The 17,601-nt window shown below is 37.7% G+C and overlaps 2 protein-coding genes across 2 annotated transcripts; both read left to right on the forward strand.

Moving 5' to 3' along the window:
• The first annotated feature begins 3,785 nt into the window (after positions 1-3,785).
• Positions 3,786-11,810, forward strand: LOC149962893 (uncharacterized). Its single transcript, XM_090180234.1, has 5 exons — positions 3,786-3,905; positions 5,328-5,365; positions 7,632-7,721; positions 8,320-8,406; positions 11,669-11,810. Exons 1-5 carry the CDS (start codon positions 3,851-3,853, stop codon positions 11,726-11,728), a joined length of 330 nt encoding a protein of 109 aa, XP_090036360.1. The 5' UTR covers positions 3,786-3,850; the 3' UTR covers positions 11,729-11,810.
• A 3,247-nt stretch (positions 11,811-15,057) lies between these two features.
• LOC149962894 (uncharacterized) lies at positions 15,058-16,436 on the forward strand. Its single transcript, XM_090170388.1, has one exon. It carries the CDS (start codon positions 15,222-15,224, stop codon positions 15,972-15,974), a length of 753 nt encoding a protein of 250 aa, XP_090026514.1. The 5' UTR covers positions 15,058-15,221; the 3' UTR covers positions 15,975-16,436.
• The last annotated feature ends 1,165 nt before the right edge of the window (positions 16,437-17,601 follow it).

A 17,601-nucleotide genomic window follows, 5' to 3' on the forward strand; every position in this document is an offset into this window, starting at 1 on the left:
CATCCCGATTTTGCGCTGGCTAAAAAATGTTTCGATTATAGCCTGAATGTTATTGCGCTATCTGTACTATAAAGACTCTTCCATGTCGTTACTGCATTTAATTGTTTGATGAAAATGTACTTCTTAATTTAATCAAATAAATACACTATTTAAATTATTCACGTTTAAATCCATGCATTGTGTCATAAGCTCACAATAAACGTCCTTGGGATGAAAGAAACATATCTTTGATTCGTTGTGACTCGCATTGGAAACGACATATGAATTATGACCAAAACCTTTGCCCATTTTTCACAGCACGTGCGTCATAAAACAGTCAATTACAGAAATCCTTAATTCAAAAAACACCGAATATTAGAAGATGATTGAAGCCTCTACGTTGTCAAGGTCAACAAAATCTATTCCGTTTTTATAATGTGATTTATTTTTAGTTAATACCGAAAACGTTTTTTAACATAACCGGCTATAAGCATTTCAATCGAGCGTTTATGATGAACCCTGTTTAGGTGGAAATACCCGGGAAAACACGAGTCTCCGGTTTGGTGACCGAGCAAAAACAATGTCAGGATCCTTTGTTTTGGATGCGAAATTAACCTCGGCACAAACGGACGAACTCGAAAAACTAATAGGCCAATCGGAAGTAGCGGCGACCGACAAAGTTGGCTTGAATTTCCATCGTCTCTTTATTTTCGGCAAGTCAACGCAGCACAACTATTTCATTGATACAGGTGCTGATGTTTCCGTGATACCACCTTCTAAACAGGAAAAAAAAGAAACTCCAAATGTCATCTTCAACTATTTGCCACGAGCGGAACGCAAATCACTACGTACGGAATGAAAATACTTCAACTTGACTTATGACTGCGTAGATCTTATTTGTTTAGATTCGTTATTGCGGATATAGGAAAACCAATCATTGGGCCTGATTTCTTGACTACTTCTTACCAACTGCCCGATATGAAACTGAGGAAGTTGGTGAACTGCAAAACATCATTGGCGGCTCGTTGTAAAGTCATCAATCAGCCGCCAACACGTATCACGACGACCCTGGGTACAAGATCATCCCGGAATTTCCAGAGTTAACTCGCCCATCAATGCCATTGCAACACCCCAAGCATAATGTTATTCGTTATATCGAGACTACCGATCCTCCCGTTGTTGAACACGACCGCAACTTCGATCCCAAGACACTCGCTTTTGCGAAAAAGGAATTTATTTTCTAGACCGAACAAAGTATCTGTCGTTCATCAAAAAGTAATTTTGCCAGTCCACCTCACATGGAGTGCAAGTCTAACGGGGAGTGGCGGCCATGCGGGGATTATCGAGCGCACTCGTCCGGTTCGGTATCCTTTGGCAACACTAAGCAACTTCACTTCTTATTTCGGGGCTTTCGAAGTGTTCACATGTCTGGATTCGAATCGACAAAGTCAGAAAACCTTTGCAACCTAAGTATGATGGTCCATATCAGGTTTTTGACTGCCACGAAAATACTTCAAGCTGCTCATCAAGAATAAACCCGATACCACCACCATTGCCAGTTCAAGCTTCATTGCAGTTCAGGACCCTCGGTTGTTGTACCGGAAGTAATTCCAAGGTCTAGGGAGTTCAATACTATTTGCAAATCAGTATCAGATTCGACGTGCCACCGCACTTCGTCCGGGCTTTTGTCCAAGGCGTTACTACGTAATGTGGGCGTTTAAAAAATGCATATATTATGTTTGTTTTTTAAAGATTAATTTAATTCGAAAACATTTTTTTTTTAATATGCGTGTATAAAGATTGGTGTGGGTGTTTTTATCGAACACGTCAAAATAAAAGACAGATAGAGCCTTGTTTATTGAAAAGATTGCAAATGATGACATGATTAAGCACCGATTATTCCTTGAGCAATACTGAGTCCCAAATGAAAGACACGTCTGTTCAGGGCAGAGTTGCCAGTTACGCGGTTTCTCGCCCAAATTGGGCTTCTTTACGAACGCTGTTGTGGGGAAAAAGCGTTGTGCGGACGGCGGTTTTTTGGGCTGATTTCTGCAAGTTCGACAGAATTATATTGGGCTTGGTCTCGAAATGAGTAAACGGAAATAAAATCCAAAACCCAAAAATCTAAGCATAAAAAATCATAACCAAAAATCTACGGCCAAAAAATCTAAAATAAATAAAATCCACGGACATTTAATAAAAATAAAAATATGATAGGAAAATGTAAATGTCAATAATTAAAACTGATAAAAATAAAAATAATGTAAATAATTAAAAGGATTATTAGTTCATTCACAAATTTCATGTCATGCAGGTTATTACTTCAAATGAGGGGAAGGAAAAACTTTGTTACAATGGCTATATTTATGTTGTTCAAGTACGCGATAAATCACGTATTCGCTGGCGGTGCTCAAAATCTAGTTCAATCAAGTGCAAAGCCATTCTTAAAACTACACTAGAAATAGATGACACCAAGATTTCAATAGCTCACAATCATCCGACAGATCCCGAAGAAGTAAAGGTTGCCAAATGCATATCACAAATCAAGGACAAGGCGTTAATATCGCGAACAAATCCGGTAGAATTATTTGTAGAGGGGGTGGCAATGCTTGACAATGTAACTAAGTCACGTATGTCTATTAGAGATTTGCAACCTATTCCAATCACTTTAAACATGGATTTTGAAAAAGCCGTGATACAAGCGTTTAGAAGTTGCATCTGACGAGACGAAAATTGCGCAACCAATTGTCTATATACCTTACCTGATACCACTACCAAAGGCTAAAGTGCCATCGTAGTTCTAGTTTATTATTTAAAGTATCTGGTAATATACCGATTTTCATCAAGAAAGACTTTTGTTTGGGGATAATTTTGGGTTAGTTTCCCAATTGGAGTGTGCCTGATCCTTACAATTATTCTGGCAAATATGGTTCAGGGCCGAACTAACATTAGGCACATAGCTCTTTCGTAGGTCTCAGATATTACTACTGAATACGAAAGATATAAGAAAAAAGTTTACCACATTTTTTACGAAAGTTCCGAATTAAAGAGCCAAGGACGTACGAACGCGAAACTTATTTGGTAAGAGTCAAATCAACTTAAAATTTAAAATGAATGGTGTAAATCTAAGCTTTCCTTAACGAGTCGACACTGAAACGAATCCAACGAGTTTAGTAACCTACATAAAACCAAAAAAACACAACCTGAATCCATAAAGAGCAAATAAATTAATTTTTTCCTAGGTTCGAACTTGGGCTTAGCACACGGAAAGTTTTAGTTAAATGGGTTCTGCACATTTCAGCTAACGATAAAGGTCGCTACCGTTACTGAAATTGAAACCGGGGCCATACCGAACGAAGGTCAAATTCGGGCAAAGAAGGCTGGATTTTGCCAATTCTACTTTGTCGAGTCGTATCTTTGAAAATTTCCTGAAAAAATAGGGTTTTTTAAAAAGGTCGTCAAAAGTCTAATATTTCCAAAGGACGTCATTTCACCAATTTATTCAAAGGGGCATCCCTGATTGAGAAGGAAACTGCATCCAGCGCTAGGACATTATTGTTTAATAGTGTAAAACTATCTATTTTGTTGGTCGATTTCATTTGTTGCAGTTTAAAGTGACTATTCGAAAGCGCAGTCTAATCATCGGACTTTTTCAGGGTCGAGCGTATTAGTTACAGGCGACAATCGTGTCCACAAGTGCGCTGTCCAACAGGATGAATTATTTGATTTAGAGTCTTATTGAATAACAGTTTAAAATAAATGGGCCGATTGTTTACGTTCAGCTATTTAAAGTACAATCCTGGACAGTTAGTGGCACTAGACCACGGTGATTCGACACAGTGTTTCGGTACTTGTAAAGCGAAGCGGAACAATGAAGAGCTTTTTCTCGACAGCACTTGCCATTGCGCTCTTGGCTGCCGCATATGGTAAGACAATTCAACATCTCTGCAGATATTAATTCAATGCACTTTGCTATCATACATAGTACGGTGCACTTACTTATCATTCACTTTTACACATTGAAGGCACTAACAAGGAGAGTACCCGAGGTGTTTATTTCCGATTTAGTTCAAAGTCGGCCGTAATGTGGACCTATATGAGATATGAAATTTCCCAAAAGGAGACGTTGCACTACCCATTCGATTTGCCATGGCAACCGAAAATGTTTTTGACCACTTACAACCAAAATAAGATTTTTCCCTTATTTTACCCAAAAAGTGTTACAAATTTACCCTAAACATGTTTCAATTTACCCAAACTTGATGAAATTTACCTAAATGTGGTCCAAACTACACATTTCGTGATTTTCAAAATTTAAAAAAAAATTCGTAGCTAGGACCCTGTGAAACCGAGAAAATCCCATGCTTTTTTAAATGGAGATTTTATCGTTTTAAGTGATCAAAAACATTTTCGGTTGCTATAGCAAAACGGATGGGTAGTGCAACGTCTCCTTTTGGGAAATTTCATTTCTCATATAGGTCTACATTACGCCCGACTTTAAACAAAATCGGTAATAAACACCTCGGGTACTCTCCTTGTAAGTGATAGAGCTCGGGGAAACGTATAAATTAATCACCAAAATTTCAATTAATTATAATAAATTCAATTAATTGTTTATTTATGGATATTATTCGCGACTACTAAACGATTTAATAAGCAACAAATATTTTTTTATTCGGATAATTTTCGGATATATATGTAAAAGAAATGAACGGAAAATTTCTTATCCGAACGCCGAGCCCTACTAACAATTGAAAGTGATCGTATTCTGTGCACTAAGAGCTTACTTTCAGCGTAGATAAATTAAATGTACTATAACATTCAATGTAAAATTACATTTCATTTATTTCAAGTGCGCTTAATGAGCATTCAGTATATATTCATTTAATGCAATCATAGATCATTAAGTATATATACATTTATTGCACTCAAAGAGCATTCAATATATATACATATAATGCATTCAAAAATCATTCAGTGTATATAAATGAAGTGCACTTAGAGATTAAGTTACGACATTCAATGCACTGGAAGCTCACATTCAGCGTATATATATGTATTGTACAATCACATTCGATGTTGAAGTACATGCATGTATTGTAATATAATGAACACTAAAAGATCATTCAGTATATATAAATTAAGTACCTAAGAGATTATTTAGTGTGCATTAATTCAATGCATATACATACGTGTTCAGTTGCAGTTAGCAAGACATTCATTGCATATACAACTAGTGCAGTTGGCTATGGCATTCCGTGCACATATTTGCTCAGTGCAAGTAGTGATCACATTACGAAATACTAGTTGCAGCTTTCGTTAAGTTGATACTGATTTGTTCGTAATAGGGCAAGACGGAAGCAGCTCTTCTGAGACCAGTTCGCAGGTAAAATAAAACACTCGGATACTCCAAATATCCGTTCATCTAGGAGCAGCTAACACAACAGCCCCCACAAGGAGAACGCAGCTAGCCTTTAAACACGCTAACGAAGTTTTGTGTGCAACTTTCATTGGACGAGCCTTTACGCTGAAAGTTTTACGGGCGGGGGGAAGACAATTTCCGAAATTTTCCCTACCGTCGGCAGCAGGCGCTAAAGCGTCCAATCAATGAAGACTGTACACAAGACGGTTTGCGTTCTCCTTGTGTGGGGTGCTGTGTTAATGCTCCAAGGTGGCATAATATTCAAATTGTCGTCTGTCCTAATTGCTCTCTACTCTGTTAAAAAAATTCGTTCAGAAGACGTTCAACTTAGAACAGTCTGTTCAAATATGAACGACAGCGTTCTAAAGCTAGGTAACAGAGAATGGTGTGTTCAAGATATATTATTTCGTTCAAATAAGAACGAATGCTCTTTCACCCTCTGGAGGAAGGTTTGTAAACTACACAATAGAATAGATTCGTTCCAATAGCCAGGAGCTCGTTCCCCTTAGAACAGGTTTTACACACAATCCTAAATGGATTTCTTTGTATTGGTTTCATGTACATGTACTAACATATAAGCGTGACACTTTCAACGTATGACCAAAAGTAAAAAATAAGTGTGACACTATTTTGCGGAAATCTTCGTATGGCCAAAAGTAACAAACAAGTATAACATCCATAAAGTAATAAATGAGTGGTTTAGAGTGCGCTTTGTTATAGGTAGTTTTTTCGTACATTATTATGTTGTTTTAAGTTAGTGTACTGGTTGATTAAACTATTACTCGTAGTAATTTATTTACAGGGTAAGTTAGAACATGTTGTAATGAAGTTGTTTTTGTAGTTGTATGTACAGTGTGTTTGGAAATTTACCGAAGATTCAATTTCATTGTTGGAGCGTAGCTCCTTCCCTAGCGACTCAAATGGCGTTAGGTCTGTAAAGCTGTTTCTCAGAAACTACCCCACCTATTGAAAAGAAACTTTACACAAATAACGATATAAATAACCTCCGTGTCCTAACGAAGTGGAAAACAAAAAAAGTTGTGAAAGGTCCGAATTTATAGGACACGCACCGTTTTTGTTAAATATATTTTTATTTGATTGGCAAGGTAGATGAAATTCGTTCGGAAATGTAATAGTTCTTTTTATAAACTAACGTGGCCTTCTTGTTGAAATGTTGCTCTTACGTCACAGTCTCTTACTTTGACAAGCCTGTTAGCGCGCGCTACAGTCGCGAGGAATATAGCTTTTTCTAGAGCGCGTGCAAATCGCTCGTGCGAAGAATACACAAATAAAGCTGGGTCTTGTGACGTAAGAGCAACATTTTAACAAGTTGGGCAAGACCACTTTTTATTTTATAAAATCAACTATTGCCCAAGTTCCAGAATTAAAATTTACAGAAAATATATCGTAATATACTGCAATTTTTTTTGACGTTTTCAGCATAGATATAAATTCTAAAATCGTCCGTTACCAGTTCTCGGCCTATCGGCTGAGAATAGAATGTAATATCTTTTGCGCTATGAAAAGGTTTTATTTATTTTGCGCATATCACTTTCGTGGTAGATATTTTAAGCTTAATAAGATGGTTGTAGTTGAGGTTGGAACTAAATTCAAATAATCTAGTTTTAGACCTGGTTTTCCTTTTCGGGGGGCAATGGGTTAGGTTAGGTTACTATTAGTAATTTAGCATGATGAACCGCCGGCAGAAGACATGAGCTATAATTTTGAAAACAATAACTGTATGTACTTTTTGTATTGGATAACGATAAAACATTCCAAGTCGAACGATAAAATGATCCACGGTGAACGACAAAGTGTTCCGCGGCCAACGAGAAAATGATCCAAGGCATACGACAAAGCGTTCCACCGCAAACGACAACACGTTCTAATTTGAACAAAGAAGGTTTGTTCAATATAGAACATCTAAGTTCAATATTGAACCATCAACCATCGTTGTTCATATTAGAACAAAATGGCGTTATGTTACAGGGACAACCTTCTGAACGGCGATTTGTTCAAATTATAATAAATTTTTATAACAGTGTACGGCATCCCCTTATTTTGATTTCTGAGGCTGTTATAACGATTGAGCTTTAGCTAGCGCTAAAGAACGATAGGTGGAAAACGTATGAAATATTACAAGTAACTTTATTATGCACAGGACACGATCATAGTAGGCGTTCTCCTTTCATGATATTAAGAACGAGCTTAATATTGTTTTCTTCCGCAGACATGTCTCAAAGGGGGCCAATGTGTGGATAAAAAATTAGCCGATCAATGTTACGAAAAATCATATCAAACTCCAACCTCGATAACAAAGGTAATTAACCAAACTGAAGAAAGTACTGTACTAGATATGGGACAGACATTACGTTTTCGATTACATTAAGACTTTATTAAAGCTAGTTTCGGTCCTATCATTGCCACCTATATTATGAAAAGGCCCCTGTTTTTAGAGATGGCCATGAATCTATTCTATACTAAAACAATTGGAAGGGTAGTTCTCATTGTTATTATGTTATTTGTGCTAAATGAATGGATTTGTTTTTAATTTTGGTACTTTAATATCTATTAGGTAATTTTTTCTTAATTCACTAGTCATATTGTTTAGCGATTCCATCAGGGTAAACAATTAAGCGTGACCAAATGTAACATAATTACTCGTAAGTATGCCTCTGTAAAACATTTCTATAGAAAAAATCTACATTTCCATAGAAAGCAAATCTTCTTCGCTAAACTCCGGCTCCCATAAGTTGATGACCAGTTTCTCGTCACAAATTGGGTTTACGTCAGAACCCGTGTGCAAGGTTTCAAGAAAAACCTTTTCAACATACATATGAGTTATTACGTTACAATGGCGTAACTGATAACAAGCTCGGTTACTAAAAAAAAACAACTATTTTTTTCGAACTTTTCAGTCAGGATGTCAATGGAAGTGTGTTACGGACGGCCACGCGATTCCACTCGACGATGACGATGGCGCAGATTGTGTCATCAGCATATTTGTAAGTCGATTTTCCCTACAATTAATATATAATTTAAGTAAGCTGGCAGCGCAGTCGAAAAACATCTAGTTCTTGCTTAAGCTCCGTCTTAACATAAAATGCATTAATTTATCATTTAAAATAATTCAAGCCGTACAAGTAAATACTTTCTAGATAATGTCTGATAAAAGAGAACTGACGGAGCTATTAAAACAATAGTATGCTCATTAGATAATTAACGCATTCCGAAGTTGGCTTTACTATTGAAAATACGAAAAAAATACAATATTTTCCTGGTAAAACCTATTACGTGGGAATTATATTGTTTGGCCAAAACGAAAAATGCAATAGTCCCATGGCGAAACGAAATATTTAAGATTTAATTTAGTTGAATATTTAGATAAATATTAGTTTAAAGTTTTAGATTGGATGTGAAATAGTGCTCCGCAGATCCGGCTCCGGCTCCGGCTTTTTAGGGAGCCGGAGCCAAAACTCGGCTCCCTAAAAAGCCGGAGCCGGAGCCGGATGCAAAATCCTAGAGCCGGAGCCAGAGCCGACTCCGATTGCACTAATAACTGTTTTAAGCGCATGTATATATTCAGATAACACTAATATTTCTGTGAAAGAATACACGATTGTGTTTCAAAAGCTAATTAAAGCGTTAAATAAACTTCACAGCATCATCATTCATCAATACTAATAAAAATATTTTATTTTATTTTTACACAAGATAGAAAACAAAATTACCAGTGGAGTGTACCACTACTACTGCTAGGACTTAAATAATTAGTATTTACCAAGTTATCAGTGGAGTGTACCACTCCTACTGCTAGGACTCGTAAATTCATAACAAAAAAGGGAGCGTTCATTAATTACGTGAGGCGATTTTGGTGATTTTTCGACCCCCCCCTCTCCCATTGGTGAGATGTCGTGAGATTAGGCTCGACCCCCTCCCCCCCTAATAGCACGTGAGATTTTTCAAAGTGTGTATTTTTAGTGTAAATACGTTAATCTGTGTTTGATTGCGTTGGATTTATTTAAAAAAACGTAATTTGCTTAATTATTTATATTAAAGACAAGTTAAGACTAGTATTTTAGAACGTAGTCTAGAATCACAGTGAGAAAATCGAACAATAACAAACTTAAATTTAAAGTATTAAGGAACTACTAAAATTCGTAAATTAATATTCATTCTAATTCAGTCCACGGGGACTCATGTGTGGTCTCAAGAGTGACTACTGGAACCAACATGTCCATGTGATTTTCAGTAAAATAATCTGCTCCTTCAACCTCGCTCTGATTAAGCCACTTAAAACCGTTGTCGCTTGTACACAGAAGCTCAGTAACTCGGCGTGCCACAATCCGTGAAGATCACACTTTGCACGCTGGTGCAGGTGGTGCTCTGTGGACCGCACGCCGGTGCTCTGCAGCTCTTGTGACGGATGAAAAGTAGATACCGCATGTACTGCAGCATCTCTTTTTCAGATCACCACGTACACTTGGGCAATAGAGGTCATAGGGCATGCTGATGAAGGTGTGTAAGGGTTGAATTACTTAATTTAACCCAGTTTATCGCAATTTTACACTTTTTCTTGCGGAAAAATTACGTGATATTTGCCGAACCCCCCCCCTCTCCTCCACGTGAGATTGGATGAGATTCAGCTCGATCCCCTCCCTCCCCTAAACGCCCCACTTAAATTTATGGACGCTCCCAAAGCTTAGACATAGAAAATTACCATAAAGGTATTGAAGCCGGCTCCTGGAGCCGGTTTGAAACACTTGGAGCCGGAGCCGCGGCTCCAGATCCGAGTCCGGTCTTCACCGGAGCCGTATTGAAGCCGGAGCTGGAGCCGAAGCCGACTCCGGCTCCGGAGACATGCGGAGCACTAATGTGAAATTACTTCTAAACCTTAAATTCGCTATTAACTATCTTTTTCAAAATGGCCTTTATAGTAGTTATTTATTGAATGTGTTTCGCCATTTCCGCCATTACCACTCGCTATGATTGGCCATTCTCGCTCACGTAGAAGTGACCGAATGTGCCGGTTTTGGAAACTTCCTAACCAATCATCCTACAGCTGCTTCTGCTGAAGTGCTTGCTCTCTTTTGAGTCTGAAGGGGTAATAATTTATCCCCACTTATTTATCTGATAAATATTTAAAAGCAACCTTTCGAAACCAAGAAATATCAATATAATCAGCTAGGCTAATACCCAAGGCACCACCTTAGGCCCAAGTCATCGAGCGACTTTTCATTCCACTAAACAAGTGGCCAGGTTACAATGCGTAGGAGGGTGGTGGCAAGTCCTTCATGCCACGTGAGCAGGAATCCATACCTCTACTTGGAATGCTAATCTTGACGTATCGCGTCTGGTAAGATAACTCTGACGGCTTTGGCCCCGCCTACGAGAGTAAAATCCCCTTTGCGCGTGCTCCCCTCTCACGTAGTTGTTTGTTAAGAAAATCTGCCGCCATAAGCATTCCAAGTAGAGGTATGGATTCCTGCTCCCTACACTCACTATTACCATTAACCTTTACAAGTTTTTATATTTCAATGTTATGTTATAATAGTGTATTTTGAAACAATTGTAGTAGGTCACCTGAAAAATACCAAATGGTAAACAACTCTAATAGCTGTGGAGGCGTATACATATTTGGGCGAAACAAATTCTACATTTTCGAGGTCACCGTTTGGAAGGTCAAGATCGCCATTTACCAAAGATCGACCACTTGGACACCCCTGACTTAGACCTATGGAGGTGGCTTGGGATAATAATTATGATGATTATTTATTTTTATAAGAACCAGTACAGTCGTGGATATATTCATATACTCCAATGAAAATAGTTATAGAGCCTGTCAACGCCCCACGGCTAAGTCACTATTGGATAGCGGAAAATAGACTATGAGTAGAGTAAGAGCGACTTTGTAATTCGTACAAGAATAGTCAATGAAATTATCAGGCCAATTTAACAGCAGCATTTAGAGCGTCATCGAAATCGATAATCTTAATCCTGCCTCTACGCCAGGAACATTGTAGTAAGGAGATCTATGGACGTTCTATATTCATGGGTGTATATGAAGAAATCCATGGTACAAATATTGCGTTAATTTTTAATCAGACCGCCGCCGATTAGTTAACAAAAGCATTTCGCCGAAATGATTAGTCCATGCATGAATAGATATATCTTTTAAGGCATTGTATCAAGAACCCGTAAATGTAGATTAATTTATTCCTGTTTGTACATATTTTGATTGCATTTACATAATTTTATCCATTATAGGGTGTTATTGCATACCCGGGAAAATGCAGGTCCGGAAGGTGCTCATTTTTTCGTCGTTAAAATATACAAAACTTTGTTTAGAGCGTAAGCTCAAAAAATACGATTATTAAAGGAAGGAGTAAAGCATTAAAAAATAACACAACTTTGCATTTTTATTTTTTCTAAGTTTAAAATTTTGGGGAAATAGCGAGTTGTTTTAATTTGTGGTGTCAGCCACCAAAAGAAAATACAGTGAAAATTTAACTGCTACTACGATGGTGTTATATTTCCTATAGAAGAATCAGGTGTCACATACATTTATTTTCCTGTAACGATTTCCAATTATCGTGTCCTATTTCTTAGCACCCGATTTCCAAAATTGACATTGCTACCTGCACTTTCCGATGGTAGTGGTCGAGTTCGGGTAAAAAACATTTAGTTTTGTGCTCTGGTATCAAAGTTGGGTTGTCAAAACACATTTATAAATATTTTGTTTATCATGGTGAAAATTATTAAGTTAAAATATTATTAAAAAAGAGCTTCTACTTCATGGTATGTACATTTTAATAAAACCTTAAAATATTAAGTTATATTCTATTAACAAATGGATAAACCTAGGCGAAAATCAAATTAAGAAGAAGAATCAAGCCTTCTCAACACACTCAAGGGTCAAGTGAAGATTCTTAATGATTTATTAGTTTATGAAATTCATTTTTAGCGTGGTTGTTGTAAGCCTAAGTTAAATGTTCCAAACTCGATAAATGTTCAAAAAATGACGTGATGCAACACAAGTCAGATGAAGAGGTAATGAACTTTTATCAGCATTCCTTTTAAAGAGACAATTCAATTAAACCCATCAGTACCAAAATAATTTCTAAAACCAAACTTATGATATGCACAAGATATTTCAAGATATGGCTGTTTTGTTCAGGACAATCTAATCTCAAACAGGGAATAGCTATAACTTCGATAGATCAATTTCAACCCAAACAGGGAATAGCTATAACTTCGATAGATCAATTTCCACCCAAACAGGGAATAGCTATAACTTCGATAGATCAATTTTAACCCAAACAGGGAATAGCTATAACTTTGGTAAATCAATTTCAACCCAAACAGGGAAAAGCTATAACTTCGATTGATCAATTTCAACCCAAAGAGGGAAAAGCTAAGGCTTCGATAGATCAATTTCAACCCAAACAGGGAATAGCTATAACTTCGATAGATCAATTTCAACCCAAACAGGGAAAAGCTATAACTACGATAGATCAATTTCAACCCAAACAGGGAAAAGCTATAACTTCGATAGATCAATTTCAACCCAAACAGGGAATAGCTATAACTTCGATAGATCAATTTCCACCCAAACAGGGAATAGCTATAACTTCGATAGATCAATTTTAACCCAAACAGGGAATAGCTATAACTTCGGTAAATCAATTTCAACCCAAACAGGGAAAAGCTATAACTTCGATTGATCAATTTCAACCCAAAGAGGGAAAAGCTAAGGCTTCGATAGATCAATTTCAACCCAAACAGGGAATAGCTATAACTTCGATAGATCAATTTCAACCCAAACAGGGAAAAGCTATAACTACGATAGATCAATTTCAACCCAAACAGGGAAAAGCTATAACTTCGATAGATCAATTTCAACCCAAACAGGAAATAGCTATAACTTCGATAGATCAAGTTCAACCCAAACAGGGAAAAGCTATAACTTCGATAGATCAATTTCAACCCAAACAGGGAAAAGCTATAACTTCGATAGATCAAATTCAACCCAAACAGGGAATAGCTATAACTTCGATAGATCAATTTCAACCCAAACAGGGAAAAGCTATAACTTCGATAGATCAATTTCAACCCAAACAGGGAATAGCTATAACTTCGATAGATCAATTTCAACCCAAACAGGGAAAAGCTATAACTTCGATAGATCAATTTCAACCCAAACAGGGAAAAGCTATAACTTCGATAGATCAATTTCAACCCAAACAGGGAAAAGCTATAACTTCGATAGATCAATTTCAACCCAAACAGGGAATAGCTATAACTTCGATAGATCAATTTCAACCCAAACAGGGAAAAGCTATAACTTCGATAGATCAATTTCAACCCAAACAGGGAATAGCTATAACTTCAATAGATCAATTTCAACCCAAACAGGGAAAAGCTATAACTTCGATAGATCAATTTCAACCCAAAGTGGGAATAGCTATAACTTCGCTAGATATAAATAGAAATCCTTCAAAAATATCTTGAAAAACACCCAAAATACCAATCTAAGTTGTAAATTGTACCGAGAATCTAACATTTTAAATATTATATAAAATATTTGTGGGTGCCCCACTGTTGTAGCAAAACGCAATATAATTTAGTAGCAGAGATAAAGTCAATTTGGCTAAAGGAACGGTGGCGGGCGAAAATACTCGTCGGTGGTCAAATTTAATTTAAAGATAGCCAATTGGAAACTTAAGCAGACACTTGACGTAATTAGACCTTTTATACGGTTTGGCACCGTTGCGTCATCTAGACCCATTTCGGTCGCTAATAGTTTCACAGTGATCAAGAATGCGTTGTCATAGGTCGTAAATGTTTCGAACTTCAGTCTTGTGTACCATTTTTTCAAGATGTCACCAGAACTAAAAGTTGGGTATGGGTAGAAATTCACGTTCTTCGAGTAACAAGGAGTTAAAACGTCTTATGAGATAAGTGAATAAAAATTTCAAGGTGCAAAAGCTTACTAAGCGTTCGCTTCTAGAAGTATGCTATCGTTACGATTTAAAACCATGACAAGGTGATTTAAATTACCAATACACAGTACAAAATTCATTTCTTTGTTTTATGTTTTCTCAGAGATAACCTAACATTATTACATTGATCATTGTTTTTACAAACGTTGTTGGAAATCGCCCCAATTGGCGAGAAGGCAAGCTTGGACGCGTCTTCGGAAAAATTCTCGAACACGACGAAAGATTTCTGGCGTGTTTAGTATTGTGTCGCCGCGGCGTCAATTACGCGTTTACGTAGGTCTTCAACTTCTCAAACTTAAATCTTGTATACCAAGTCCTTGATATGGCCCCAAAGATAGAAATCACATGGGTTCAAATCAGGAGATCTGACTAGCCGTGCAACTTTGTGACTAATTTGTTTAATTTTGAAATTAAAAACTAAGCAAATTGTCAAAACATTGAGACGGTCTTTTCAATAATTTTCAAATTTTGAGTTCAGAAATTCCAAATTCAGCGAAATATTAAAAAAATACAAATTCTGCATAGTAAACAATTTAAGACGGTTCATAAATTCAAAATTCAGCAAATTATAGTCAAAAAGATCAGACGGTAGATTTTTACAGGAGGATCAAACTAAAATTAGACATTCAGACGTTTCAGAAGTTCAGCAAAATAGTCAATATCTTGAATTCCTATAAAGCAAATTAGTTCGAATGTGACGAATGAATTTAGAGTGTGATTAGTTTGACCCTAGCTAAAACCGGAAGAGCTATGTTATATTGGTTATTCCTTTATTATTAAGATCAAATTCAACGCTTCGAAGCATTCCCATTGCAACTATGAGAGCGCCACCGACCATACACGAATTGGCCATGATGGGCATGGTCGACGACGTAAGCTCTGAGCTCAAGAAAGGCGTCATAATAAACAAGCGTGACCACAAAACAAAAACAGCCATATTTCACGCCTCTAAACAGGGACACGCGGACGAAGTGGAACACCTTTTACAAAAAAGCGCCAAATTTAACAAAAGAGACGCCAACGGAAGAACACCCTTATCTCACGCCTCCAAACAGGGACACGCGGACGTCGTAAAACTCCTTCTTCAAAATGGCGCGAAATTGAACAAAAGAGACGACAAAAGAAGAACGCCCTTATTTCACGCCTCTAAGCAGGGACACGCTGATGTCGTGACACTCCTTCTTCAAAAAGAAGCCAAAATAAACGAGCCAAATGACAAAAAAAGAACGCCCTTATATCACGCCTCTAAGCAGGGACACGCCGATATCGTGACACTCCTTCTTCAAAAAGGCGCCAAAGTCAACAAAGCGGACGCCGAATACAAAACGCCGCTGTACGTCGGGTCGGTAAAAGTACACGCCCAGATCGTCCGAATGTTGTTGGAGAAGGGAGCTGACGTCAACAGCCCCAGCTTCGAGGGCGTCACTCCCCTGTGGCAAGCGGCGAAAAAGGGACACGCCGACGTCGTCAAAATCCTCATCGGACATAAAGCCGATATCAGATGGGGCAAAATTGGAAACTACACCCCTTTATACATCGCCTGCAGACACGAGCATTTAGAAATAGTTTGATTTTAGTCGAGGGGGGCGCCGACTTCAACGCGTCCTCCTGCGCCGGGAAGACGCCGCTGCACTGTGCCAGCGAAGATGGACATTTTGAAATCGTCAAGTATCTGTTGGAACTCGGGGCGAACGATCGCGCGCTCACGGAAGACGGCGAGACGGCGGCCGATTTGGCGCGAAAACACGGCCACGAGAAGATCGCGTCTTGGCTGGCAACCCGGCCGTCAGAGAGAAATCAACTCGTGGTGAAGGAGCTGCGTCAACAGTTGACCGATCGAGAGGACGAAATCGCGGAGCTGAAACGAGTTTTAGAAAGGACTGGCAAAAACGCTAATGGCAGTAACTTCGCGAATGTAATTGTTAAAGTGCCTGTCATGAATACAATCAATAATAACAATACTGGCGCTAATCACGGTAATTTGCAAGTTAATCAAAACAATGCCGGTTCACGACAATGATGTTTCCATTTTATAGCATTCAAAATACTGTGATTTAGATGAATTATAATTCACTTACATCCCGATTTTGCGCTGGCTAAAAAATGTTTCGATTATAGCCTGAATGTTATTGCGCTATCTGTACTATTAAAGACTCTTCCATGTCGTTACTGCATTTAATTGTTTGATGAAAATGTACTTCTTAATTTAATCAAATAAATACACTATTTAAATTATTCACGTTTAAATCCATGCATTGTGTTATAAGCTCACAATAAACGTCCTTGGGATGAAAGAAACATATCTTTGATTCGTTGTGACTCGCATTTGAAACGACATATGAATTATGACCAAAACCTTTGCCCATTTTTCACAGCGCGTGCGTCATAAAACAGTCAATTAGACAAATCCTTAATTCAAATAACACCGAATATTAGAAGATGATCGAATCCTCTACGTTGCAAAGGTCAACAAAATCTATTATGCCCGTATAAGTCAGTCCGTTTTCCTGAAGTGTTTTATTTTTAGTTAATACCGAAAACGTTTTTTAACAGAACCGGAATTAAGAATTTCAATCAAAGGTTTATGATGAACCCTGTTTAGGTGGAAATACCCGGGAAAACATGAGTCTCACATTTACCAAGCTGCAAAGGCCCCACTTTATAGATGCGTATTTCATTTGATTTTCTTCATTTGGTCATACTGTATTTTAAACTATACGCCTAGCTAAAATATCACAAAGACAAATTTGAAAAATTTCGATCTAACATTACGAATAGTTTACTCGAGAAAATTGCGTTGGCGTTAGATTAAATTAAACTAGCAGTTGTAGTAGATTCTTCGGACACGTCATGGTATCAGTGGCGTAGCCAGGGGGGCACAGGGGACACATGCCCCCCCCCCGAAACGTACGGTCGTATGTACAAATTTTTTTATTTTTTTACTTTTTTTTCAATGGCATGCCCCCCCCCCCCCCCCCCGAAACAAAATCCTGGCTACGTAACTGCATGGTATATAGTTTCTATAAAAAGTGGACACAGTATCTTTGGAACTGCAGTAATTACCCACGCTAGTGTCCAGAATTTGATTCGTTAGATCCGCTCTCAAATTCGCTGAAAGAGTAAAATTTTTCAACTGATTCTTTGGCCCTTTAGGCCTTGGTCCAATCTTTTGTGCAACTAAGGGAAGATTTAATTTGA

Source organism: Leiobunum rupestre, chromosome 1 (genome assembly GCF_980474605.1).
Source record: "Leiobunum rupestre chromosome 1, qqLeiRupe1.1.hap1, whole genome shotgun sequence".
Taxonomy (NCBI): Eukaryota; Metazoa; Arthropoda; class Arachnida; order Opiliones; family Sclerosomatidae; genus Leiobunum; species Leiobunum rupestre.